Genomic DNA, 27,139 nt, shown 5'->3' with positions numbered 1-27,139 from the left:
AAACAGTCACACATATAGACTCTCTGAAAATCTTGGTTGAGAATTTTAGGGGTCAGAGAAGCAGGGCTGTGATTGAGGAAAAGGTTTTTTGGTCTCTTTATTTATTTGTTTATTTTTTGTTATTTTTTGTTTTTAGTTTTGGTTAAAGGCCAAAAGAGACTTGAACATTTTTATATGAATCAGAAAAGTCCTTGATGGAGTAAGACTTTTTTTTTTTTACTTATTTATTTCTTTTCCCCACCTTGTGGCTTGCTTGCTGTCTGCTCTCTGTGTCCATTTGCTGCACTTTCTTCTGTGTCTGCTTGTCTCCCTTTCTTGTGTTATCTTGCTGCGCCAGCTCTCTGCAAGCATGGGCTGTCAGTTCCCCATAGGCGCGGCCAGCTCGCCTTCACAAGGAGGCCCAGGGACATGAACCCAGGGCCTCCCATATGGTAAACGGGAGCCCAGTCAATAGAGCCACAGCTGCTTCCAAGTGAGGCTTTTTAAAAATGACTTATTTTATTTATTCCCCCCTCCTCATTGTTTGCACTTGCTGTCTGCTCTGTGTCTGTTCATTGTGTGCTTGTCTTTTTTTTTTTTTAAGGAGGCACCGGGAGCTGAACCTCACCGCCTATGTGGGAGGGAGGCGCCCAATTGCTAGAGCCACCTCTGCTCTTTGCTTGTCGTATTTCTCATTGTTTTTCCTCATTGTGTCTCTTTGTTGTGTCATCTTGTTGCATCAGCTTGCTGTCTTGCTTATCATCTTTAGGGGGCACTTAGAACTGAATCTGGGACCTCCCATGTGGTAGCTGGGTGCCTAACTACTTGAACCATATCTACTTCCCTGGGGTGAGGTTTTAAAAGAGATTGGAGAGAGTATAGGTCAAGAGCAAAGGTATTGACCGTAAAGGAAACATTCAAATATGATTTCAGAGGAAGGGGGGAAATTCCATGGGAATAGCCAGTCCAGCTTCATGGACAAGATGAGATTTGAAACCTGGATAACATCATGATAGGAAGAGAGAAGGAAATTGTTGCCAGGGCAGTCACAAGTCTGCTGCCATAGTTCAGATGTCAGTTGATGAGGACTTGAACTAAGGTGATGGCAGTGAGGATGCAAAAAAAGGAACTGATCCATTCTAAAGATATTGATCAATAGGAATAGGTACAATTTGGTGATGGATTGATATGTTAAAATGGTGAAAGACAGTGAAGGGTCAAGATAATTTTAAGTTTCTCAGTATAATGAGAAAGTCATAGAGAAGTCAGGGAGGAGAAATTCTAAGAAAATGAAGGAAGGAGAGATTCTAAGAAACCTTTAATTCATTGAGATCTCACATAGAATGATTTTAATATTTATTTATTATTTATTATTTTAAGTGAATTTAATAATTTTTTGTTTGTGGTTAAGGTTAAGTTTTTTTCCTGACTTCTCCCAGAAAGCAGGTGTTACATTTCAAATGGACAATCATTTGCCAAATCTTGTCAATCTCAATGAAGATCCTCAGCTATCGGAGATGCTACTATATATGATAAAAGAAGGAAAGACTACAGTTGGAAAGTATAAGCCCACTTCAAGCCATGATATCCAGTTATCTGGAGTGCTAATTGCTGATGATCATTGGTATGTTAATCTTCTAAAAAAAAATGTTCATTTTTCAACAGGTGTCCATATCTTGATAATGTGTAGTTTCTTTTTTTTTTTTTTTCCGATGATGTGACCATAGATCATGGCCATTCTTTTTTTTTTTTTTTTTTTTTTTTAAAGATTTATTTATTTATTTAATTTCCCCCCTCTCCTGGTTGTCTGTTCTCTGTGTCTATTTGCTGCATCTTGTTTCTTTGTCCGCTTCTTTTGTCGTCAGCGGCACGGGAAATGTGGGCGGCGCCATTCCTGGGCAGGCTGCACTTTCTTTTCACGCTGGGCAGCTTTCCTCACAGGCGTACTCCTTGTGCGTGGGGGCTCCCCCACGCGGGAGACACCCTTGCGTGGCACGGCACTCCTTGCGCACATCAGCACTGCGCATGGCCAGCTCCACACGGGTCAAGGAGGCCCGGGGTTTGAACCGCGGACCTCCCATATGGTAGACGGATGCCCTAACCACTGGGCCAAAGTCCGTTTCCCGATAATGTATAGTTTCAAACACATCTGTGCCAGAAAACACAGACATTCTGAATGTTTTATAAGGAAGCTAGATACATCTGTGCCAGAAAAAACAGACATTCTGAATGTTTTATAAGGAAGCTAGATCGGTTACTCTCAATATAAGGTACAATGTAATATTCTCTCTGTTTCAGTGTACTTGATCTATTGGTTGAGGGACTGTGAATTGGTTTATTCTAATTATTTCATATCAGTAAGCTCATATAATATTCGTCCTTTTGTGTGTGGCTAATGTCACTCAACACGGAATTCAAGGTTTCCTTGTCACATGTACCAGAATTTCATTCCTTTTCAAGGCTGAATAATAGTCTATTATATGTCTATATCACATTTTATCCATTCATCTATTGAACACTTATGTTGTTTCCATCTTTTGGCTATTGTGAATAATGCTGCTATGAATATCAGTGGGCAAGTATCTGTTTGAGTCCATGCTTTCAGCTCTTGGGTATATGCCTAGAAGTGGGTTTGTTGTATGATATGGGAATTCTATACATCACTTTCTGTGAAACTCCCAAACTGTTTTCCACAGTGACTGCATCATTTTACATTTCCACCAACAATGAATGAATGAACTTGTTTCTCCACATCCTCTCCAACACTTATTTTCCATTTTTAAAAATAGCAGCCATTCTTGTGGGTGTGAAATTGTATGTCATTGTGGGTTTGATTTGCATTTCCCTAATATCCAATGATGTTCAGCATCTTTTCATGTATATATAGACCATTTGTATATCTTCTTTGGAGAAATCTCTATTCAAGTCTTTTTCCTATTTTTAATTGGGTTTTGAGTTGTAGGAATTTTAAAATATATATATATATATTCTGGGTATTAAACCCTGATCAGAAATGTGATTTCCAAATATATTCTCCCAATCTGTACTTAGTCTTTTTACTTTTGTGATAAAGTCATTTTGGTGTATAAAGTTAATTTTGATCAAGTCCCATTTAACTATTTTTTTCTTTTGTTGCTCATACGTTTGGCATAAAGTCTAAGAAACCATTCCCTAACACAAGGTCCTGAAGATGTTTCCCTGTGTTTTTTTTCTATGACTTTTATAGTTTTGTTTCTTATATTTAAGACTTCGATCCCTTTTGAATTAACTTTTTCTTTTTTAATATATATTTTTGGTAAAGTATATCATACATGAGCATGCATAAGCAATAAGTGTATAGTAAAGATTGTGAACTTAAAAAATAAATATGCATAACATCATGCAGGGGTCTCGTACATCACCCCTCCACCAACACTTTGCATTGTTGCGAAACATTTGTTACACACTATGCAAGAGCTTTACTACTAACCATAGTCCCTATCTTAACATTTCGTGTATTTTTCCCCCAACCCACCCTATATTTTAAAAATATATTTTCATTACAGTGGTTGTGAACTTGCAAAACAATCATACACATGTATAGAATTCCCACACAACACCCCTTCACCAACACACTACACCGTGGTTGAACATTTGTTACAGATTATGAGGTAATATCATCAGACTATTACCACCAACCATGGTCCATAGCATGTATTTGGCATATTTCTTCCGTACTCCTCCATTATCAACACAGTACATCTTTGACGTTAATGCAAGAATATTACAGTATTGCTGTTAACCACAGTCACACCAGCTATAGTTTTCCCATGCTTCTCTACATTACCACCACTCTGCAATAGTGATGTACATCTGCTCTAGCTCACAGAAGGACACTCTTGCATTTGTACCCTGAACCACAGTTCTCATCCACTTCTGGGTTCACTGTGTTATTCAGTCCCTAGATTATTCTTTAGTTTTCTTTCAGTCAACATTTACTCCCCCAGACTACCCTTTTCAGTCACAGTTCCATTTATAAACCAGTTGCTACTCACTTTTTTAATAATAATTCTTTGTGGTATTAGATTATATGTCATTGTTGTTTTAATTTGCATTTCCCTAATAGCTAGTGATATGGAACATTTTTTCATGTGTTTTTTGGCCATTTATAATTCCTCTTCGGAGAAATATCATTTAAATTTTTCACGCATTTTTAAATTGGATTGCTTGCTCTTTTATTGTTGAGTTGTATGATCTCTTTATATAGAATGGAAATCAAACCCTTATTGGATATTTGGTTTCCAAATATTTTCTCCCATTGAGTGGACTGCCTTTTAACCTTCTTGATGAAGTTCTTTGAATCACAGAAGTGTTTGAGTTTGAGTAGGTCCCATTTATCCATGTTTTTTCATTGGTTATGTTTTCATGTAAGATTTAAGAATCCACCACCTACCACCAGGTCTTGAAGATGTTTCCCTACATTTTCTTCTAGGAGCTTTATGGTGCTTGCTTTTATATTTAAGTCTTTGATCCATTTTGAGTTAATTTTTGCATCAGATGTGAGATAGGAGTCTTCTTTCTTTCTTTTGGTTATGGATATCCAGTTCTTCCAGCACCATATGTTGAACAGACTGTTTTGTCCCAGATGGGTGGGTTTGACAGGCTCGTCAAAAATCACTTGACCATAGATGTGAGGTCTATTTCTGAACCATCAGTTTGGTTCCATTGGTTTATATGTCTATCTTTATGCCAAAGCATGCTGTTTTTACGACTGTAGCTAGGTAATATGATTTAAAGTCTGGAAGTGAGAGTCTTTGAAATTCGCTTTTCCTATTCAGGGCCTCTTGCCCTTCCAGATAAATTTGATAATTGTGTTTGCCATTTGTTTAAAAAATGCTGGTAGAATTTTTATCAGGATTGCATTCAATCTGTATATCAATTTGGGTAGAATTGACATCTTAATGATATTTAGTCTTCTAATCCCTGAGCATGAAATGTTCTTCCAATTATCTAGGTCTTTTAAAATTTCTTTTAGCAATGCATTATAGTTTTCTGAATGTAAGTGCTTTACATCCTTGGTTAAGTTTCTTCCTAAATATTTGATTCTTTTAGTTGCTATTGTAAACAGAATTTTTCTCCTGACTTCCTCCTCAGATTGCACATTACTAATATATAGGAAAAACCACTGATTTTTGCATATTGATTGTGTATCTTGACACTCTACTGAAAAAATTTATTAGCACTAGCAGCTTTGTTATATATAGATTTTTTGGGACTTTCCAGATAAAGGATCATATCATCTGCAAATAGCAAAAGTTTTACTTCTTCCTGTGGGCTTTTCATATATGGCCTTTATCATGTTGAGAAAGTTTCCTTTAATTCCTATCTTTTGTAGTATTTTTGTGAAGAAAGGATGCTGTATTTTGTAAAATGCCTTCTCTGCATCAATTTATAAGATCATGTGATTTTTCTTCTTTGATTTATTAGTGTGGTGTGTTATACTGATTGATTTTCTTGTGTTGAACCATGCTTGGTATAAAACCCACTTGCCATGATAAATAATTCTTTTAATGTGTTGTTGGATTTGATTAGCAAGTATTTTATGAGGATTTTTACATCTGTATTCATTAGAGAATGGGTCTGTAGTTTTCTATTTTGTAATTTTTTATTTGGCTTTGGTATTAGGGTGATATTGGCTTCATAGAATTTGTTTAGCAGCGTTCCTTCTTGTTCAGTTTTTTTTTTTTCAATAAAGATTTATTTATTTATTTCTCTCCCTATCCACCCCCACCCCGGTTGTCTGTTCTCTTTGTCTATTTGCTGCATCTTCTTTGTCCACTTCTGTTGTCAGCGGCACGGGAATCTGTGTTTCTTTTTCTTGCGTCATCTTGTTGTGTCAACTCTCCGTGTGTGCGGTGCCATTCCTGGGCAGGCTGCACTTTTTTTTGTGCTTGGTGGCTCTTCTTACGGGGCACATTCCTTGCGCGTGGGGCTCCCCTACACGGGGGACACCCCTGCGTGGCAGGGCACTCCTTGTGCACATGAGCACTGCGCATGGGCCAGCTCCACACGGGTCAAGGAGGCCCGGGGTTTGAACCGCAGACCTCCCATGTGGTAGACGGACACCCTAACCACTGGGCCAAGTCTGCCGCCCCCTTGTTCAGTTTTTTGGAAGAGCTTGAGTAAGATTGGTATTAAATCTTCTTTGAATGTTTGGTGGAACTCACCTGTGAAACTGTCTGGTTCTGGGCTTTTCAATTTGGGTAGCTGTTTGATGACCATTTCAATCTCTTTACTTGTGATTGGTTTGTTGAGTTCTTCTATTTCTTCTAAAGTCAGTGTAGGTTATTTGTATGTTCCTAGGAATTTTCCGTTTTGTCTACATTGTCTAGTTTTTTTGGCATAAAGTTGATCATAGTATTCTCTTATGTTCTCTCTTTCTGTGGGGTCAGTAGTAATGTCCCCATTTTCACTTTTTATTTCATTTATTTGCATCTTCTCTCTTTCTTAGTCAGTCTAGCTAAGGTTTTGTTGGTTTTGTTAATCTTCTCAAAGAACCAACTTTTGGTTTTGTTAATTCTATTGGTTTTTTTGTTCTCAATTTCATTTATTTGTGCTCTGATCTTTGTTATTTCGTTCCTTTTACCTTTGGAATTAGCTTGATATTCTTTTTCTAGTTCCTCCAACTGTGTCGTTAGGCCATTGATTTTAGCTCTTTCTTCTTTTTGAAAGTAAGCATTGAGGGCTATAAATTTTCCTCTCATCACTGCCTTTGCTGCATTCCATAGGTTCTGATATGTTGTATTCTCATTGTCATTCATCTTGAGATATTTATTGATTTCTCTTTGAAATTTCTTCTTTGACCCACTGATTATTTAAGAGTGTGTTGTTTAATCTCCAAATATATGTGAATTTTCCTTTCTTCTGCCGCTTGTTGATTTCCAACTTTACTCCATTATGATCAGAGAAAGTGCTTTATATAATTTCAGTTTTGTTGAATTTACTGAAATCTGCTTTGTGACCCAACATATGGTCTATCCTGGAGAAAGAGCCATGAACACTTGAAAAGAACATATATCCTGCTGTTTGGGGGTGCAGTGTTCTGTATATGTCTATTAGGTTTAGTCCATTTATCATATTATGCAAGCTCTCTGTTTCTTCATTGATCCTCTGCCCAGATGTTCTGTCCAATGCTGAGAGTGGTGTATTGAAGTCTCCAATTATTATTGTAGAGATGTCTATTTCTCCCTTCAATTTTGCCAGTGTTTGCCTCATGTATCTTGGGGCATCCTGGTTAGGTGCATATACATTTATGATTATTATTTCTTCCTGGTCCATCATCCCTTTTATTAATATGTAATGTCCTTCCTTGTCTCTAATAACAACTTTGCTTTTAAAATCAATATCTGATTTTACTCTGATTTTACTCTGATGTAAGTATAACTACTCCAGCTTTTTTTTGGTTACTGCATGCATATCTTTTTCCAACTTTTCACTTTCAATCTCTTGGTATCCTTGTGTCTAGTGGTCTCTTGCAGACAGCATATAGGTGGCTCATATTTTCTTATCTATTCCACCAGTCTGTGTCTTTTGATTGGGGAGCTTAATTCATTAACATTCATTGATGTTGCTGTAAAGGCAGTTCTTATTTCATCCATTTTGATCTTTGCATTTTATTTGTCATTTTAGTTTTGACACTTCTAGTTACTGTTACTGATAACAATCATCATTTTTAGACTCTCTTCCAAACCTCTCTCTCTTGTCTGGCTGTAACACTCCCTTTAGTATTTCCTGCAAAGCTGGTCTTTTTGTTATAAACTCTCTCAGTTTCTGTTTATCTGTGAATATTCTAATCTCACCCTCATTTTTGAAAGATAATCTTGCTGGATATAAGATACTTGGCTGGCATTTTTCTTTTGCAGTATCTTAAATATATTATTCCACTGCCTATTTGCCTCCCTGGTTTCTGATGAGAAATTGGCACTTAATCTTATTGGGTATTCCTTATATGTTATGCTCTGCTTTTCTCTTGCTGCTCTCAGAATTCTCTCCTTTTCTTTGGCATTTGACATTCTGATTAGTATGTGTTTTGGAGTTGGTCTATGTGGAATTTTTCAGATGGGAGTACATTGTGCATCTTGGACATGAATATCTATATCCTTCAAGAGGGTTGGGAAATTTTCTACCATTATTTCTTCAAATATTCCTTCTCCCCCTTTTCCCTTCTCTTCTTCTGGGACACCCATGACACGTATGTTTGCACATCATTTTTTCTTGTATGTTCGCTTTTGGAGGCCATGTCTTTGAGCTCACCAATCCTTTCTTCTGCTTCCTCAAATCTGCTGTTTTATGCCTCCAGTGTATTTTTAATTTCATTTATTGGCATTTCATTCCCATAAGGTCTGCTATTTTTCTATGTATGCTTTCAAATTCATCTTTGTGCTCCCCCAGTGTATTCTTAATATCCTTAATTTCTTTAGCCATCTCATTGAATTTATTGAGATTTGTTTGAACGTCTATAATTAGTTGTCTCTACTCCTTTATATCATCTGGAGGCTTCATTGTTCTTTTAACTGGGCCATATCTTCCTGTTTCTTGGTATAGATTGTAATTTTTTGTTGGTGTTTTCACATCTGGCTTGCTAGATGTATTTATTCTTAGTGCAGTTTCTCCCTTTAGGGCTTTTTTGTCTTTTCTGCCTTGCTTTTTGTGTAGTAGGAGTTGAGGATGTAGTTGGTGCTGTAAGCTAAGGAGACTGAAGCTGCCCTCTTTGCCCCAAGAATTGAAGAAGCTTCTCTCACCCTTGTCTTCTGTCAAGGGTAGGGACAGAGCTGCAGCCATGTACAGTAATCCAAGTTGGGCAGGACAAGACTACCTGTAGTTGCCTGGAGAGACTGATGAAGCTTCACGCCCCTTCTTTCCCTGCTATAGTTGTGGGCAGCAGTCTGTGCTGGGTGGGTCCAAAATGACCGTAGTTGCCCAGGGACACTGGCATAGCACCAGACTCCCTCCCCACCGGGAGTGAGAATGGACCCTCTGGAGTGCCCAGCAATCTAAACCATGTGGTTTGAAAATACCTGCAGGTGCCCTGAGAGGCTGAGGAAGTACTGTCCCTTCTGCCCTTTTGAGAGGTAGGAACAGAACCACCAAAGCCCAACATTTCAGTCCCTGTGGGCTGAAAGTACCCACCATTGCCCAGAAAGTCTGAGAAAGCACCAGCCCCCTCCTATCCTATTGGGTGGTGGGGTAGTTCTACTGGTGCCCAACAGTTCAGTCCCATTAGGCTGAGAATACCTGTCATTGCCCAGAAAGACTGAGAAAACACCAGCCCCCTCCTATCCTAGTAGGGCATGAGGTTGGATCCATGGGCACCCAACAGTCAGTCCAGGCTATGTGGGCCAAAAGCACCTGCAGTTACCCAGAGAGGCTGGGCAAACGCAGTCTGTCTTTTGTCCTGTTGGATATGGGAGTGGAGCCACAGGTGCCCAAGGTTGGGTTTGTGCAGACCAAAAGCACCTGTAGTTGCCCTGAGTGGCTGAGGGAACACCAACCCTCTCCTATCATATGAGGAAGGCAGAGGTAGAGATGGACTCAAAAGCTCTCAACAAACCAGTTCGTGTGGGCTGAAAATGTTTACCATTGCCCAGAGAGGCTCAGGATACCCAGCTCTCTCCTATCCTATTGGGGTATAGGGATTCAGCTCCAGGTAACTGACCCTTCAGTCTCTGCTGGTGGAGAGCACTTGTATTTGCCTAGAGAGCCTGGTGCAGGTCCCACCAACTTCCTTTCTGCTGGAGGTAGTGCTGGAGCCTAGGCTAGGGCTATGGTCCAGTCTTGGTGGAAAGAAGCTGATCCCTAACTTCACTGGATTTTCAGCCAGCCAGGCTTTCCCTCATGCCAAGGCAGAGTCAAAATGGTAGCTACTGGGCTCTTTCCAACTTGGACAGTCTCAAACCCTAGCTGATCCTAGGATTATACTTTAATCAGCTGAGTCCACTAATCCGTAGCTGATGTCCGCAGACAACTGTCTCTTCCTCCACTGTTTATGGGAAATGGAGCTTCCAATTCTAACCACTGAATAGATTCTGAGTCGGCTTGCGCCGCTAGAGTAGGAGAAGCACCAGCCTCTGGTGGCGTGGCTTGCAGTTTCCTAGAGAGGTGGTGCAAGTCCCTCTAGCTTCCTCCCTGCCAGAAGTGGGGCTGGGGTTTAGGTTAGACCTACAATCTGATCTGGGTTGAAAGAAGCCAGCCCCTACCAGCACTGTGGTTTTCAATCAGCCCCACTTCCCCTTATGCCAGGGGTGGAGTCAAAATGGTGGTTACCAGCCTGCTTCTGCCCCTACAGGCCTAAAGTTTAGCTGTTCCTAGGATTATACTTTAGCCCACCAAATTTATTCATCAGTAGGTGAAGTCAGTGCTACACCTTTACTTCCTCCCCCGTGTTTTGGGAAATGGGTTTTCCAACTCGAGCCACGGAATAGCTCCCGAGGTGGCTTGTGCCATGGGCACTGACTACCACAGTGTGGAGGACTCTACTCACGAATCTTCTCTGGACATGGGCAGTCTCCTCCTTCCATACTTTAAAGGATGTTGCTGGATATGCTTCTGGTTTCCTGGGGTCCCCAAACAGGTGCTTTAGATATCTCTGGGTGATTACTAACTGGCCTGTAGCACAAGCTGACTCCAGGAGCTCCTTACTCTGCTGCCATCTTGGCTACTTCCCCGCCCCCGAATTAACTTTTGTATATGGTGTGAGCTAGGAATCCGTCTTCATTATTTTCATATGGATATCCAATTTTCCCAGCACCATTTGTTGAAGAGACTATTTACCAATTGAGTGGACTTGGCACTTTTGTTAAAAATCATTTAGTGATAGATGGGAGAGTTAATTCCTGAACTCTCAATTAGATTCCATTTGTCTATACATCTGTCCTTGTGCCTATAACCATGTTGTTTTTATTATTATTTTATTATTATTTTACTATTACTGTAGCTTTGTAATAAGTTCTAAAATCAGAAAGTGTGAATCCTCCAACTTCATTCTTCTTTTTCAAGATGGTTTTGGCTATGCAGGGTCCCTTACCCTTCCATATAAATTTGATATTGGGCTTTTCCCTTTTTGCAAAGAAGGCTCTTGGAATTTTAATTGGGATTACATTGAGTCTAGAAATTGCTTTGGGTAGTATTGACTTCTTAATAATACTTAGTCTTCAATCCATGACATGGAATGTCCTTCCATTTATTTAGGTCTTCTTTAATTTCTTTTAGCATTGTTCTGTAGTTTTCTGTGTACAGCCCTTTACATCCTTGATTAGATTTATTCCTAGACATTTGCTTCTTTTTATTGCTAGTATAAATGAAATTTTTTCTTGGTATCCTCATCAAAGTGTTCATTACTAGTGTATAGAAACACTACTGATTTTTGCATACTGCTCTTGCACCCGCCACTTTGTTTAATTTATTTATTAGCTCTAATACCTTTGTTGTGAATTTTTCGGGATTTTCTGTATATAGTTTCATGTCATCTGTAAATAGAGGAAGTTTCACTTCTTCCTTTACAATGTTTTTTTAAAGATTTATTTATTTTTCCCTCCTTCCCCTCCCACCCTCCCCCTCCTCTTCCCCCGCCTGCTGTTTTTGCTGTCTGTGTCCATTTGCTGTGTGATCCTCTGTATCTATGTTTGTCTTCTCTTTTTCACTTTTTCTCCTCTAGGCTTCACTGGGATTAGATCCTGGAGACCCCTGATGTGGAGAAAGATTCCCTGTCAGTTGCGCCACCTCAGTTCCTGGTTTCTTCTGTGCTTCACCTTGACTCTGCCCTTTGTCTCTCTTTTGCTGTGTCGTCATCTTGCTGTGTGACTCACTTGCATGGGCACTAGCTCACCACATGGGCACTCGGCTTGCCACGTAGGCACTGGCTCGCCATGCGAGCATGCTTTCTCTTCTTTTTCACAGGAGGCCCCAGGGATCAAACCCGGGTCCTCCCATATGGTAGGTGGAAGCCCTGTCACTTGAGCCACATCTGCTTCCCCTTCCTTTACAATTTGGATGCTTTTTATTTCTTTATCTTGCCTAATTGCTGTGGCTAGAACTTCTGGTATGATGTTGAATAACAGTGGTAACACTGAGCATCCTTGTCTTGTTCCTGATCTTAGAGGGAAAGCTTTCTGTTTTTCACCATTGAGTATGATGATGGCTGTGAGTTTTCATGTAAGCCATTTATCATGTTGAGGAAGTTTCTTTCTGTTCCTAGTTTTCTGAGTGTTTTTATCTAGAAGGTGTGCTAGATTTTGTAAATGGCTTTTCTGTGTCACATGAGATGATCATGTACATTTTCTCCTTTGTTCTATTATTGTGGTGTATTACAATTGATTTTCTTAGGTTGAACCACTCTTGCTTACCTGGGATAAATTCCACTTGATCATGACTTTTATATTTCTTTAATGTGCCATTGGATTTGGTTTGCTAGTATCTTGCTGAGGATTTCTGCACCTATATTCATAAAGGAATATTGGTCCCTAGTTTTCTTTTCTTGTGGTATCTTTGTCTGGCTTTGGTATTAGGGTGATGTTGGCCTCATAGACTGAGTTAGAGAGTGCTTCCTCCTCTTCAACTGTTTGGAAGAATTTGAGCATGAAAGGTGTTAATTCTTCTTGGGATATTTGATAAAATTCACCAGTGAAGCCATCTGGTCCTGGACTTTTCTTTGTTGGGAGGTTTTTGATGACTGATTCAATCTCTTTACTTGTTACTGGTCTGTGGAGATCTTCTATTTCTTCTTGAGTCAGTGTAGATAGTTTATATATTTCTAAGAATTTGTCCATTTCATCTAGTTTACCTAATTTGTTGGCATACAATTATTTATAGTATCTTTTATAGTCCTTTTTATTTCAGCAGGGTTGATAGTAATGTCCCCCCTTTCATTTTGATTTTAGTTATTTATATTCTTTCCCTTTTTTTGGTCAGTCTAGCCAAAGGTTTGTCAATTTTTTTTGTTTTTTCAAAGAACCAACTTTCGGTTTCATTGATTCCAATTTTTTTTTATTCTCTATTTCATTAGTCACTTTAATCTTTTTTTCCTTCTTTCAGCTTGCTTTGTGCTTAGTTTGTTCTTATTTTTCTAGAGCCTCCAGTTTTGAAGATAGGTCTCTGATTTGAATCTTTCTTCTTTTTTAATTTCAGTATGTAGCACTATATAAATTTCCCTCTCAGCGCTGCCTTTTCTGCATCACATAAGTTTTGGTATGTTGTTTTCATTTTCATTCATCTCAAGCTATTTTCTAGTTTCCCTTGTGATTTCTTTTATGATCCACTGATTGCTAAAGACTGTGTTGTTTAATATTTTTCATTGAAAGCACTCTTAAAATCTTATGTCTAGTAGAGCTTTTTAACTGTGGAATATGTGTATCTTCAACCTTATTAGACAATTTCAAAATGCTTTCCAAAATGATTATCAGTTTCTACTCCCATTGGCAGTGAGGGTACCCATTGCTCCACACCCTTGCTAACACTTGATTCTGTCACACTTCCATTTATGCCAGTCTAATGGATGTGAAATGGCATCTCATTGTGGATTCATTTTGCAATTCTTTGATTAATAATGAGCATCTTTTCATTTGGCCATTGGCCGTTTTTGTTTGATCTTCTGTGACTTACCTGTTCATGTCTTTTGTTCATGTTTCAATTGTGTTGTTTGTCTTTCTCTTAATAATTTGTATGAATTCTTTATGTATTTTGGTTACTAAGCCTTTGTGAGTTTTGTAAATATCCTTTTTTCCTTTTTTTCCAGTGTCTGACTCATCTTTGGTGCTTTTTGATTGATAGAAGTTCTAAATTTTATTGTAATACATGTCATCACTATTATACTTAATGGTTGCCCATTTTTGTGTATTGTTTAATAAATCTCTCTGTATTGGGGTAATAGAGATGTTCTCCTAAATTTTTTTCTAGATGTTTTGAAGTTTTACTTTCACATTAAATCCTTAAGTTGTCTGGAATTTTTTGTTTTTTTCCTTGTAAAAAATTTATATTGAATAGAATGTTGCTTCTTTTGCTATCCATGATGTGCATACAACAAATTTCCAAAAAATATGGGAGTCTGTTTTTTCTCTCTGATACCCCATAGTCTTTACTACTTTAGTTCTATAAGTCTTTCTAACTGGTAGAGCATATCATCTTGTTCTTTAGGTCCTTTCCTCTTTTATTGTTTTTAATAACAGAAATATGGTTTTCTTTATATTGGTGGCAAAGATACTGAACATGCCCCCAAAGATTTAAGAGTCTAGTAGGGGACTAGAACTTCCCTGCTTGCCTTGCACTTTGTACCTCCCTTTTAGTACACTTATCAGAGTTTGTCTTACTCACTAGACTATAAACTCCTTGAGGGCTGATTTCATGTTTTCACCACTTACACATACCTGGCTCAGTGAATAAAGGAACTTAGTATCCTTCACCATATATTAAATATGAGATGAGTACTGCATACTTAGTGCTTAAATGTCAAGAAGTGTTCACTTCTCACTTGAACTTTAAAGAATTCTTGGATGAGTATAGCATTTAAGTTGGGCCTTGAAGATTAATAGAGTTAAGAGAGAGGATGTTCTACACTGAAGGAATTACTTAAAAGAGGAAAGCTAATACTAAGGCAAATTCAGGATACTGATGTGTTTGATTGAGGGCAAGGTGGCATTTTTTGGGGAATTAGTGGTGGATAAGAGAGGTGGTAGTCAAAGCCAGGCTGTGGAGGGAACAGAATGTGAGGCCAAGGAATTTTGATGGCAGAATAGATTGAAATAGGACTGGGAAGAGATTGGAGTAAGTAGTCATTTTTTAAATCTTTGCCTGGTTAAGACAGCAGACAGATGGGAGGGATATATTATCGGGGGGGGGGGGGGGAGGCTCTTTTTCTCTGATACTTTTTCCCAAGATACTTTAATTGAACTATTACTCTTTAAAGATAATAATAGCTAGAAGTTTTTGGTTAGGATTCAGCTTTTACTGTAGTTTCCTCTTTTTATCTAGTTATTTCAAAGAGGAATTGGACTTTGGCGTTTCCTAGTTGCTGAATAGAAAGTCTCAAAGGAATATGTAGCATTGTGGCTAATTTTCTATGGTATCCCTTATGGTGAGAGTTCAGTTATTTAGATGACTAAGGAATATCATTTTATCTCTGTACTTTTCTTTCCTCTGGATTCCCCTACTTTTCATGAGAGTAAAAATGTTTGAGCTTCCTTTTATTAAAGCTCAGATATAAAAGCAGAAACAGAAAAATGAAAAAAAAAAACCACTAAAAACTATTTAATTCATAGGTAATAACTTAATATTTTAATGATTTTCCCTTTATTTTTCATTTTTAAGGAAAGAGGTTGATATATATATATTTTTTTTATTTTTATAATCAAAATACATACAATGAATGTTTTTCCTACCACTGGTGGATAGAGTTGCTTCACATGTAGCTTAGAGGGACCAAGATTTTTAACCAAAACTTCATAATCTTGTTGGAGCAAAATAAAATAATTTTAAATTATTTTGTTACAAATTGACTTGAACCTTAAAACCAAAGGAATAACCTAAGCAGAATTATCCCATATTGTCTTTTTCTTACTTTTAACATGTTCTGGAATTTTAACAATATGCTTCTTACCTTAACAGTATTATCAAAAATTTTGATGGAATAGTGAGTATTGCACCAGTTGGAGAAGCAAAAACATATGTAAATGGGACACATATTTTGGAACCTACAGTATTACATCATGTAAGTTAACTGGTCCTAAAATATAAGAAATTGTTTGACCTTAGAGCAGTCATTTAATTTTTTTGAGTCCCAGTTTTCTCCTCTGTAAGATAAGGGAGTTAAACTAGATTAAAGACTTTTCCAGTTCTAAAATTCTCTGTCCTCTTAGTCAGTACCTGTCTTCCTTTGTTCAAAGCAGAAGTTATGTTACAGTGAACCAATACCTGAATTGCTGATCACTGACAACATCATTATGTGTCAGGAAAGAGCTGGGTTTTGGGGTTGGGCCAGGTTTGGCCATTATTTAACTAGGATGATGGTGTAATATCACCTGAGCTAAGAAAAATTTGAAAGCATTTTGAATAATTACACCAGGAGAACAGGCATAAACCAGTCTGTCACAGGCAAACTGAAATAAATGGTTACCCTTTGTAGTTTACCTTTCAGGAATAGAGGATGATTAGATAAAGTAATAATTCATATATAGCTCTTAGCATAGTTTTTTGAATAATTCTCCATGAATGTATTCTCTATGAATGCTTATTATTGTTATTACTAAGCTCTGTGCTCTTTAGTTTCCTTGTTCCTAAAAGAGGAATAATGTGTATTTCATTGGGTTGAGATATAAATGAGAAAAAATCTATGTAAAGGCTTAATGCAATGCTTGACATACAGATAGTATTTAATAAATGTTAGTTGCTATGATTTTTACTACTAAACTGTTACTAGACTATAATTAATAGTTAATAATTATCAGACTATATTGAATTTTTTAATATAATGGTTTGTCCCATGTAATTTTTAAAAAATTAATTTATTGAAGTATATCACTCATACATTAACATACATAAACAATAAGTAGTGTGTAATAGTTGTGAACTTACAAAACAAATATATATAACATCATACAGGACTCTCATAACTCACCCCTAGTAACTCGCACTGTTGTTAAACCTTTTAAATGATTAAAGAGCTTTGTCAAAATATTACTACTAACCAAAGTATTTTTTCCCCAAACAACCCTATTATTATTTTTATATCATTTATATATGAACATACATAAACAGGTATATAGTAAAAGTTGTGAACTTATAAAGCAAACATGCATAGCATCATACAGGGGTCCCATACATCAACCCTCCACCACCACCTTGCATTGTCGTGAGATGTTTGTTACAAATTATGAGAGAATATTGTCAAAATCTTACTACTAATCATAGTCCTTATTTTACATTTGGTGTGTTTTTCCCCCAACCCACCCTATTATTATTTTTTAAATATATTTTTTATGGCAGAAGTTGTAAACTTATAAATCAATCATGCACGTGTGCAGAATTCCCAAACAGCACTCTTCCATCAACACACCACACTGTGGTGGAACATTTTTTGCAGATAAGATAATATCTATGTAATTTTTTAATTCAAGCTCACCTCAAGTAGTAATTTTTTTCTGTGCTTTAGGGTGATCGGGTAATTCTTGGTGGAGATCATTATTTTAGATTTAATCATCCCATAGAAGTCCAGAAAGGGAAAAGACCATCCTGTAGAGATACTCTTGTAAGTGAGGGACCAAAAGACTTTGAATTTGCAAAAAATGAATTGCTCATGGCACAGAGATCACAGTAAGTATTATTGTTTTTATAAAAGAATAAGTATATGGGAGAAATCAACAAGGGAGAGGTAGTTGTGTTAGTCTCCAGTAGTTAACAATTTGGGTAGCTGGGTTGTAGTGCTATCATCTTTTCTCTTGGTACAATGGATGCCTTAAGTAATGGTCAGTTAATTTTGCAGGTATCTGGTAGGTGCTTTGTCTCAATCTTTGCCTCTGACCTTTCATTCCTTCTTTTAGTAAGAGTAATAGCAATCAAATGTCATTCCTTGTTAAATTAGCCACAACATTTCTAATAGTGCTTCTGACTGTAAGGATGTCAATATAAGATAATTCTTGATCCTCAGTGTCTGTCTTATTCATTCGTTCTGTCATTCAACAAACATTTATTGAGAATCTGTTATGTACCTGTCATTGTACTAGGTGCTAGAACTATAAACATGAATAGTTGAAATGTAGTTCTTATCCAGAGGAATTCATCATCTCATGAGGCTGATATCTAGACAGACAATTGTGACATAGTACTATTAAAGAGGACCCTAATAGAATCCTGCACTGCATGGTATGGAAGCTCATGGGGAGACATTTGGTCCAGAATAGTGATCAGCAAAGGTCTGGAGGATGAGGAGACTCTGTCTCCCTGGAACAGAAGTTAGCCAGGACAAAACTGAGGAGCACACCATATTTTTCTTTTCTTCTTTTGTCCCAGTTTTAGCTCATGCAATATTGTAGGATTTCTAACTTAAGCAGTATCCTTGTAGAGTATAAATAAAATGCTAAAGAGTTTGGGCTTTAACTTAAAGAATATGAAAGTCATTAAAGAATTTTTAAGTAGGAGAAAGACATCATCAAAATCACGTTTTTAGAAAGATCACCATTACCCAAGTCATGGGTTAGAACAGATGAGAGATTGAGCAATGTTGGAGATTGCAAACCCAGTTAAGAGACCAGTCAAGCAAGGTATTTAGTGTGACTGAGTAGGAGAAATTGAGAAATAATAAGGAGATAAAATCACTATAGGCTGCACTAACCCTGCACATCATCTTTTAAAAAGCCTCAAATCGTGCTGACCCTCCTTCCTTAGACCCTCCTTCAGTAAAATGCAGTTATGAAAGCATTACTATTTACTGAGAAGAAAGGAACTTTTAATTTTCTGTAATCATTGGTGCTTTCCCCCTGTGAATTGAGAGATGACAAAGCTGGTTTAATGTTTTTACTTATGAAGATGTCAAATTATTATAAATGTTTGAAAATGTATGGTGCAATCTATCAGACTTTTTATTGTATGCTTTAAAGTCATTTCATTGTTTTCCTAATCTTTGACCAGAAGATGAAAGTTATTGATATATGAAATATAATTTCCATTATTAGTTTGACATTAAATACCCTTATTTTTGTGTTTTACTGTGTTAACTACAATATTTATTGCATTGTTTCCTATAAGATCGTCTTTTATGTAATTTATTTTCCTTAAGCATTAGAAAAATATTTACCTAAATATTAAGCATCTCCAATAGTAATTAAATTACAAATAAGCAAGTTTTCATTGCATTATATTTTTTATTTATTTCAATAATTGTATAACCAATAAAAATTTAAAGACAATGTAGAAAGAATATCAGAAATTAAATTTTGAGATAGATTTAAATTTTTGTTCAATGGGAAATAAGTTAATAAAATTAAGAAGTATTATGGAATATAAAGAATTCTTGACAACATACCCTGTACACTTTACAGACTTGAAGCAGAAATACAAGAGGCACGACTGAAAGCAAAGGAAGAAATGATACAAGGAATCCAAATTGCAAAAGAAATGGCTCAGCAAGAGCTTTCTTCTCAAAAAGTTGCTTATGAAAGCAAAATAAAAGCACTGGAGGCAGACCTGGTAAAAGGCAGAATTGGCTTATTGTTTCTCTGACAGTATACCCCAAGTGATGTGTTGTTGGTGGTAATGTCCCTGCATGGGAACTGGGAGAGAATTAAATATTAGAGAGTCAAAACCATACTAAAAATTATTCTCTCCTTTGAATGAGTATCTACTATGCTAAGTCTCATTATCCCAGGAGTAGGATCATTAACTTCTTCTGGTACCTGGATGTCTTAGTTTGCCAAAAGGCTACCGATGCAAAGTATTAGAAATGGGTTGGCTTTTATAGTGGGGACTTTTTGAGGGTAAATCTTACAGTTCTTGGAAGTGGATTTGACTCAACGGATAGAGCGTCCACCTACCACATGGGCTGTCCAGGGTTCAAACCCAGGGCCTCCTGACCTGTGTGATGAGCTGGCCCATGCACAGTGCTGATGCGTGCAAAGAGTGCCATGCCACGCAGGTGTGTCCCCTGTGTAGGGAAGCCCCACGCGCAAGGAGTGCGCCCCATAAGGAGAGCCACCCAGCGCGAAAGAAAGTGCAGCCTGCCCAAGAATGGCACCGCACACACAGAGGGCTGACACAACAAGATGATGCAACAAAAAGAAACAAAGATTCCTGGTGCCGCTGACAAGAATGTAAGTGGACACAGAAGAACACACAGCGAATGGACACAGAGCACAGACGACTGTGGGGGGAAGGGCGGGAGGGTGGGGAAGGGAAGAGAAATAAAAAATAAATCTTTAAAAAAAAAAACCATAGTGAGTCTTGGCCTTGAATTACTTTAGGAAGCAAGTTGGTAGTAGACAATGGTTACCGAAACAAGAAAACTAGACCGAAAAGCTTCTGTCCTTTGGCCATTAGAGCCTTGGCTCTGTCCATGGTTAACCAGTCATCTTGCATTCCCAGAACCCCTTTGAGAGGAGAGTACTCTAAAAGGTTTGACTAGTGATATTTATTTATAGTTATATTAGTCAATCAGAATGGGGGAGAGAAGCTATCAGGCAACTTTTTCATTAGTAAATAGATTTTGGGGGCAATAATTAAAGAGGGGACTTTTATACCTGATTTTGATACTATTTTTTTTAATGCTTTGCATTTTTTCCTGAGTTATTTTTTTTATTCTTTAAAGAAAGAAGAGTCTCAAAGGAAGAAAATGCAGGAATTAAATAACCAAAAGGCCAATTACAAAATTGAAGAATTAGAAAAGGCAAAGCAGCATCTTGAACAGGAAATATTTGTCAACAAAAAGCGATTAGAAATGGAGACTTTGGCTACAAAACAGGTAATTTCATTCTATAGCTAGTTTGCTCAATTCTGAGGAACAGATGGATTTGGGTTCTTTTAAAAAAGGTTTCATGGTATCTTGATAGGCAATAGTCAATTACAGGTCTCTAAATGATAAGGAGTATTGCCTGAAACTTATATCCTGGCTACTGCTCACAGATCTACTCATTACAGATGTTTTATTTTTTATTTTTTATTTTTTTAAAGATTTATTTATTTATTTAATTCCCCCCCCTCCCCTGGTTGTCTGTTCTTGGTGTCTATTTGTTGCGTCTTGTTTCTTTGTCTGCTTTTGTTTCTTTGTCCGCTTCTGTTGTCGTCAGCGGCACGGGAAGTGTGGGCGGCGCCATTCCTGGGCAGGCTGCACTTTCTTTTCACGCTGGGCGGCTTTCCTCACGGGCGCACTCCTTGCGCGTGGAGGCTCCCCCACGCGGGGGACACCCCTGCGTGGCACGGCACTCCTTGCGCGCATCAGCACCGCACATGGCCAGCTCCACATGGGTCAAGGAGGCCCGGGGTTTGAACCGCGGACCTCCCATATGGTAGACGGACGCCCTAACCGCTGGGCCAAAGTCCGTTTCCCTCATTACAGATGTTTTAAAGGGGTTCAGAGCTATTAATTCTAATTGGTTCCATTCCACAATTTTCTTTTTATACATGTGCATTATCCTGTGGTCAGTCATGACTAATAGCTTAAGTAAGTGAAATAGTACTGGGGTCTAGTATTTGGAAGAAAAGCAAAGCTCTTATGCTGAGTCACATTCTGATATCAAAATGAAGCATTATCTGCCTGTGGAAAGAGAAGCAATATGGGCTGTTTCCTAAGAGAGGTTTCAGTAGAGCATTTGTTACCCCAGTCTTGTGGTCTTGGGCCTCTAACTCTTGCTGATTAAGGGCAGAGGCACTTTTCAGAGGCAGACTCACATTAACCAAGTTCAGAAGACTGAAGTGTAAAACCAGAATGTCAATATATTAATGACTTCAATCACTTTATTATCAACCTCTTTGATATCTTTCTATTAGTGATTCTTAAAGTGTGCACTGGACCAGTAGCATTAGCATCACCTGGGAACCTGTTAGAAATACAGATTCTCAGGCCCCAGCTACACCTACTGAATCAGAAACTCTGGGCATGGAATCTAGAATCTGTTTTACCAATCTGTCGAGGTGATTATGATGAGTACTGAAGTTCATGAGCCAGTGTTAGAATCTGTGCTTTGATCCCTTATGTCTCAGTCTTAAAGTTTAACTCTTAAATGGCAGTTTTCTTTTGCTTTTTCCCCCAAGCTGGGGACTAGGGTGGAAGAAAATACTCTTAATAACTCTGATGTGATAATACAGCTACAACCTAACTCTAAAATATAAAGTGGTTTTCACCTCAAAGATTTTTCAGAGAAAATCATGGAACTGTATTACTCAATTATAAGTTAAATTTTGGAAAAAAATATTATTGGACTATTATATAGCTTATTTGCATCAAACTATGATTTTTTGTCTTTTAAATTTAACTTTTTTAGTCAATAAATATTCTTGAGTATGGGCTTTTTTGATCAATTTTCCCCTTTTTTGTTACTTTTTAGGCTTTTTTACTTCCTGTCAATGGGAAGAAAAAGATTAATCTGTGTCATCAAAAATTCCTAATCACTTTGTTGTTGGGGAAAAAAATGATTTCATAAAACATGTTTAGGGAAGCGGACTTGGCCTAGTAGTTGGGGTGTCTGTCTACCACATGGGAGGTCTGCGGTTCAAACCCCGGGCCTCCTTGACCTGTGTGGAGCTGCTCCATGCGCAGTGCTGATGCGTGCCAGGACTGCCGTGCCACGCAGGGGTGTCCCCCGCATAGGGGAGCCCCACACGCAAGGAGCGCACCCCGTAAGGAGAGCCGCCCAGCGCAAAACAAAGTGCAGCCTGCCTAAGAATGGCACCACCCACATGGAGAGCTGACAAGACAAGGTGACACAACAAAAAAGAAATTCCTGTGCCACTGACAACAACAGAAGCGGACAAAGAAACAAGATGCAGCAAATAGACACAAACCAGGGTCGGGGGGGGGAGGGGAGGGAAATAAATAAAATAAATATTTTAAAAAAAAGTTTAAAAACCTTTTATGCTTAATAAAACATAAGTACTCTCTCTGCCCAGAGGAGCCCACACCAAATATTGGTGTGTATTTCTCTTTCTCATTTCTCAGCAAGCTCTGCTCTTTTTCCCATTTCCAAAATAAATTCTTTTTACTGGCTTAACTAAAATTTAAAAAAATAAATAAAATAAAACAAAACATAGTATAAATTGAGGTTTAATTATAATGTGTTACCATTATCAATCTGGTTTTCCAATTTCTCAGCATATTCTCATTTTTGGGTTCCCTATCAATGAATATCTTTAGGCTTTAGAAGACCACAGCATCCACCATGCAAGGATTCTGGAAGCTTTAGAAACTGAGAAGCAAAAAATTGCTAAAGAAGTACAAATTCTACAGCAGAATCGGAGTAATAGGGATAAAACTTTTACAGGTGAGTATATTATGATTTTAGCAGACTTTTCTAAAAGTTATTCCGTACTTACATGAATGTAATGACTAAAATGTTAGAGTTGATTACTTTTATATATTCTAGGTGTTGCTAACTTTTTAAAAATTTGAATACATGTGTAGGAGTGACTGTTTCAGATGTTTGTTACATAAGTAGAATAGTAAACAAAATTCCAAGACTTATTTTAATATGTACCATGGTTTAAAAATGTGATTTCTAGTTTTAATCCTTATTTTATATCTAGTTTGTACTTTATCATTGTGTGCTTTTTCTTTTTCACTTGGCAATTTCTCCATGTTTCTTTGTAGACCTCAAGGTTTTTTTTGTGTGTGTGTTTGTTTGGTTTGGTTTTTTGAGGTACTGGGGCTGGGGATTGAGCCAGGGATTGAAGCCAGCACTCAACCATTGAGCCACATTGGCTTCCCTGAATTGGTTTTTTCATTTGTTTTTTTTTTGTTTTTTTGTTTTTTTTTCAGCAGGCACTGGGAACCAAACCCATAACCTCCCATGTGAACTGCTTGAGTCACGTCCAGTCCCTCAACATGCTTTTTTGTTTGTTTTGTCTTTATTTTTTTAATGTTACATTCAAAAAATATGAGGTCCCCATATACTCCCCACCTCCCTCACCCCACTCCTCCCCCCATAACAACAACCTCCTCCATCATCATGAGACATTCATTGCATTTGGTGAATACATATCTGAGCACCGCTGCACCTCATGTTCAGTGGTCCACATCATAGCCCACACTCTCCCACAGTCTACCCAGTGGGCCATGGAAGGACAAACAATGTCCGGTAACTGTCCCTGCAGCACCACCCAGGACAACTCCACGTCCCCAAAACACCCGCACATCTCATCTCTTCCTCCCACTCCCTACCCCCAGCAGCTACCATGGCCACTTTCTCCACTCCAGTGCCACATTTTCTTCAATTACTAATCACAATAGTTCATGAATAGAATATCAGTAAGTCCATTCTAATCCATACTCTATTCCTTCATCCTGTGGACCTTAGTTTACAATGTTCACCTTTTTTTTCCCCCATTATGGAAAATTTTAGACAAACTACAAAAGTAGAGAGATTAGTACTAGAAACCCATATGTATTTGTTATCCAACTTCAGCAGTTATTGATACATGTTCACTTGTGTGTCAGCTATATTAAGTCCTTCTACCTTCTTGGACTATTTTGAAGTAAATCCCAGACATTAAATCTTTTCATCTGTAAATACCTGTCTAGCTCTAAATTAGATGAGGACTCTCCTCTTTCTCTTTTTCTCTCATTCTTTTTTTTCTTTTAACTTTTTTAAAGTATAGCATTCCCATACATGAACTTATATAAAAATAAGTTTATAGTAAAAGTTGTGAACTTACAGAACAAACATGCATAGCATCATACAGGGGTCCCAGGTATCAACATATCACCAATACCTTGCATTGTTGTAAAACAGTTGTTACAAATTATGAAAGAATATTGTCAAACTCTTACTACTAACTATAGTTTATATTTTACATTTGGTGTATTTTTTCACCAGCCCACCCTATTATTGTTATTTTTGATATATTTTTATTATAGAAGTTGTGAACTTACAAAATAATCATGCAAATGCACAGAATTCTCACAAAACACCCCTTCATCAACACAATACACTGTGGTGGAACATTTGTTACAGATTGTGAGATAATGTCATAAAAATATTACCACCGTGCTCGCTTCGGCAGCACATATACTAAAATTGGAACGATACAGAGAAGATTAGCATGGCCCCTGCGCAAGGATGACACGCAAATTCGTGAAGCGTTCCATATTTTTAATGGACAAAGGGTATGGGGAAAGGCAGGAAGAGATGAGAGGTGGAGGCGTCTTTGGGACATGGAGCTGCCCTGGATGGTGCTTCAGAGGTAATCACCGGACATTGTAAATCCTCACAAGGCCTACATGATGGAATAGAGGAGAGTATGGGCCATGATGTGAACCAATGTATATGAGGTGCAGAGGTGCCCAAAGATGTACTTACCAAATCCAATGGATGTGTCATGATGATGGGAACGAGTGTTGTTGGGGGGGGGGGGGAGAGGGGGGGTGGGGGGGTGGGGTTGAATGGGACCTCACATATATATTTTTAATGTAATATTATTACAAAGTCAATAAAAAAAAAAATTAAAAAAAAATAAAAAAAAATAAAAAAAAAAAAAAAAATATTACCACCAACCATGGTCCATAGTGTACATCTGGCATATTTTTTCCATATTCCCCCACTATTAACATAGTACATCTTTGGCATAGATACATGAATATTACAGTATTGCTGTTAACCACAGTCCATAGGTCACTCTAGTTGTATTTTTTCCATGCTTATCCACATTCCCACCACCCTGCAATAGTGACATACATCTACTTGAGCTCACAGAAAGACACTCTTGCATCTATACCATCAACCACAATTCTCATCCACTTCTGGGTTCACTGTGTTATTCAGTTCCTAGATGATTCTCTAGCTTTCTTTAAATTGACATTTACTTCTCTAGACTACCCTTTCCAGCCATATTCCCATTTATAAACCAGCTGTTATTCACTATAATGTGTTATCATCAGCTCTATACATTTCCACACTTTTACAGTAAAGTTAATTAAAACTTCTACATACATTAAGCATCAGTAGTCCTTCTCAGCCCTCTTCCTATCTCCTTTAAGACTCCACCACCTACCACCAGGTCTTGAAGATGTTTTCCTACATTTTCTTCTAGAAGCTCTATGGTTCTTGCTTTTATATTTAGGTCTTTGATCCATTTTGAGTTAATTTCTGTATCAGATATGAGACAGGGGTCCTCTTTCTTTCTTTTGGCTACAGATATCCAGTTCTCCCAGCACCATTTGTTGAATGGACTGTTCTGCCAGAGCTGGGTGGGTTTGACAGGCTTATCAAAAATCACTTGACTTGGAAAAATTTCTACATCCTATCTTTCCCCCCCCCCCAATTATTGAGCTTCTCTTCACAGGAGCCCTAGACCACATCAATGCATATATATAGTACAGAGCACTCCCATACATCCACCACAAAACCTTTCCCTTCCACAGCGATACTCTTACACCCTATTCACATCATATTTACTTAACGTAATGTACAGAGTCTGAGACAATAGCTTTCAAACAAGGTGACATTTGTGCTTACATTGTGGTGCATACTTTAGGATACACAGTTTTTTACATTCTTAGTTATCCTATGTTTTACATTATGGTTTACATTATCAGTCTGTCATCTCCTATATGTTATGCTGTAATATTACATGTTTTATATCCATCCTTGTGTACTCTCACGAAACTCCTCTCTTACCCCCCATTTACCTTGGTTACACACATTTAACGTCCATTTTCCCTTCCACCTTGGTGCCCACGGTGACAGCCAGCCTCCGTTTCCCGAGGAGCCACTTCCAGATATAGATGGAATAGTGTTCAGGGTCTAACTTGCTCAACTGCCCCAATGCCCTGGGAGCCACCCTTTCTCTCGAGGGATACAGTTCCCTCTATTTGATGGCATTAGTCCTCCCCAGGATGTGGGTCCACCCCCACTCTCACTACTTGGGTTTCTACCCCATGGTGTCACCCACTCTGGCAGAATGAGCATTTAGACATTCCCCAGGAGCCCGTCCTGCATCAGACCCTCCCCTCCGAGCATTCTAAACAGGTAACCCTCTTTATTATATTTTGATATGATTTTCTTGGCATTTTACTCTCCACCAACACCTGACCCTCTCCTGTGTTCGTATGCTACCTCTCCCTCCCCCCACTTTTGGGCAATGTTACCCATCCGCCCATCCCCAGCCTCCCTCAAACCCGCAAAGCCCAAACCAAAGGCAACCCCTGCCCCCCTTTTATCTCTTCTTTGTGTTCATACTTACCACCATCTCGTCTTAAGTTCCACCCCTGTAGACATCGGCTCACATCCTTCCTCCACCCTCCGATTTCCTGTAAGCCTATCGTTCAGTCTCTTGCTATCTAGGGCAGCTTGGTTATTTCAAATCATTGAGGTCATGTAGTATTTGTCCTTTAATGTCTGGGTTGCTTCACTCAACATAAGGTTCTCAAGATTCATCCATGTTATCACATGTGTTTGTAGTGTGTTTGTTCTTACAGCCGAGTAGTATTCCATTG

At 38.1% G+C, this 27,139-nt stretch overlaps 1 protein-coding gene and 1 non-coding gene across 2 annotated transcripts in view; both read left to right on the top strand.

Moving 5' to 3' along the window:
- KIF14 (kinesin family member 14) overlaps nt 1–27,139 on the top strand; it is an 84,271-nt gene that overhangs the window by 18,082 nt on the left and 39,050 nt on the right. The window contains exons 15-20 of the mRNA XM_058274930.2: nt 1,419–1,603; nt 15,613–15,715; nt 17,156–17,316; nt 19,041–19,188; nt 20,303–20,455; nt 22,844–22,970. Of these exons, the coding sequence (XP_058130913.1) occupies nt 1,419–1,603; nt 15,613–15,715; nt 17,156–17,316; nt 19,041–19,188; nt 20,303–20,455; nt 22,844–22,970 (877 nt within the window). The remainder of the gene's footprint in view (nt 1–1,418; nt 1,604–15,612; nt 15,716–17,155; nt 17,317–19,040; nt 19,189–20,302; nt 20,456–22,843; nt 22,971–27,139) is intronic.
- On the top strand, nt 24,693–24,799 carry LOC131273172 (U6 spliceosomal RNA). Its single transcript, XR_009180331.1, has one exon. It is a non-coding gene; the product is annotated as a U6 spliceosomal RNA (small nuclear RNA).

Source organism: Dasypus novemcinctus, chromosome 13 (assembly GCF_030445035.2).
Source record: "Dasypus novemcinctus isolate mDasNov1 chromosome 13, mDasNov1.1.hap2, whole genome shotgun sequence".
In the NCBI taxonomy this organism is placed as follows: Eukaryota; Metazoa; Chordata; class Mammalia; order Cingulata; family Dasypodidae; genus Dasypus; species Dasypus novemcinctus.
Note: the sequence above shows the minus strand (reverse complement) of the source record. Positions and strands in the feature narration are given on the sequence as shown.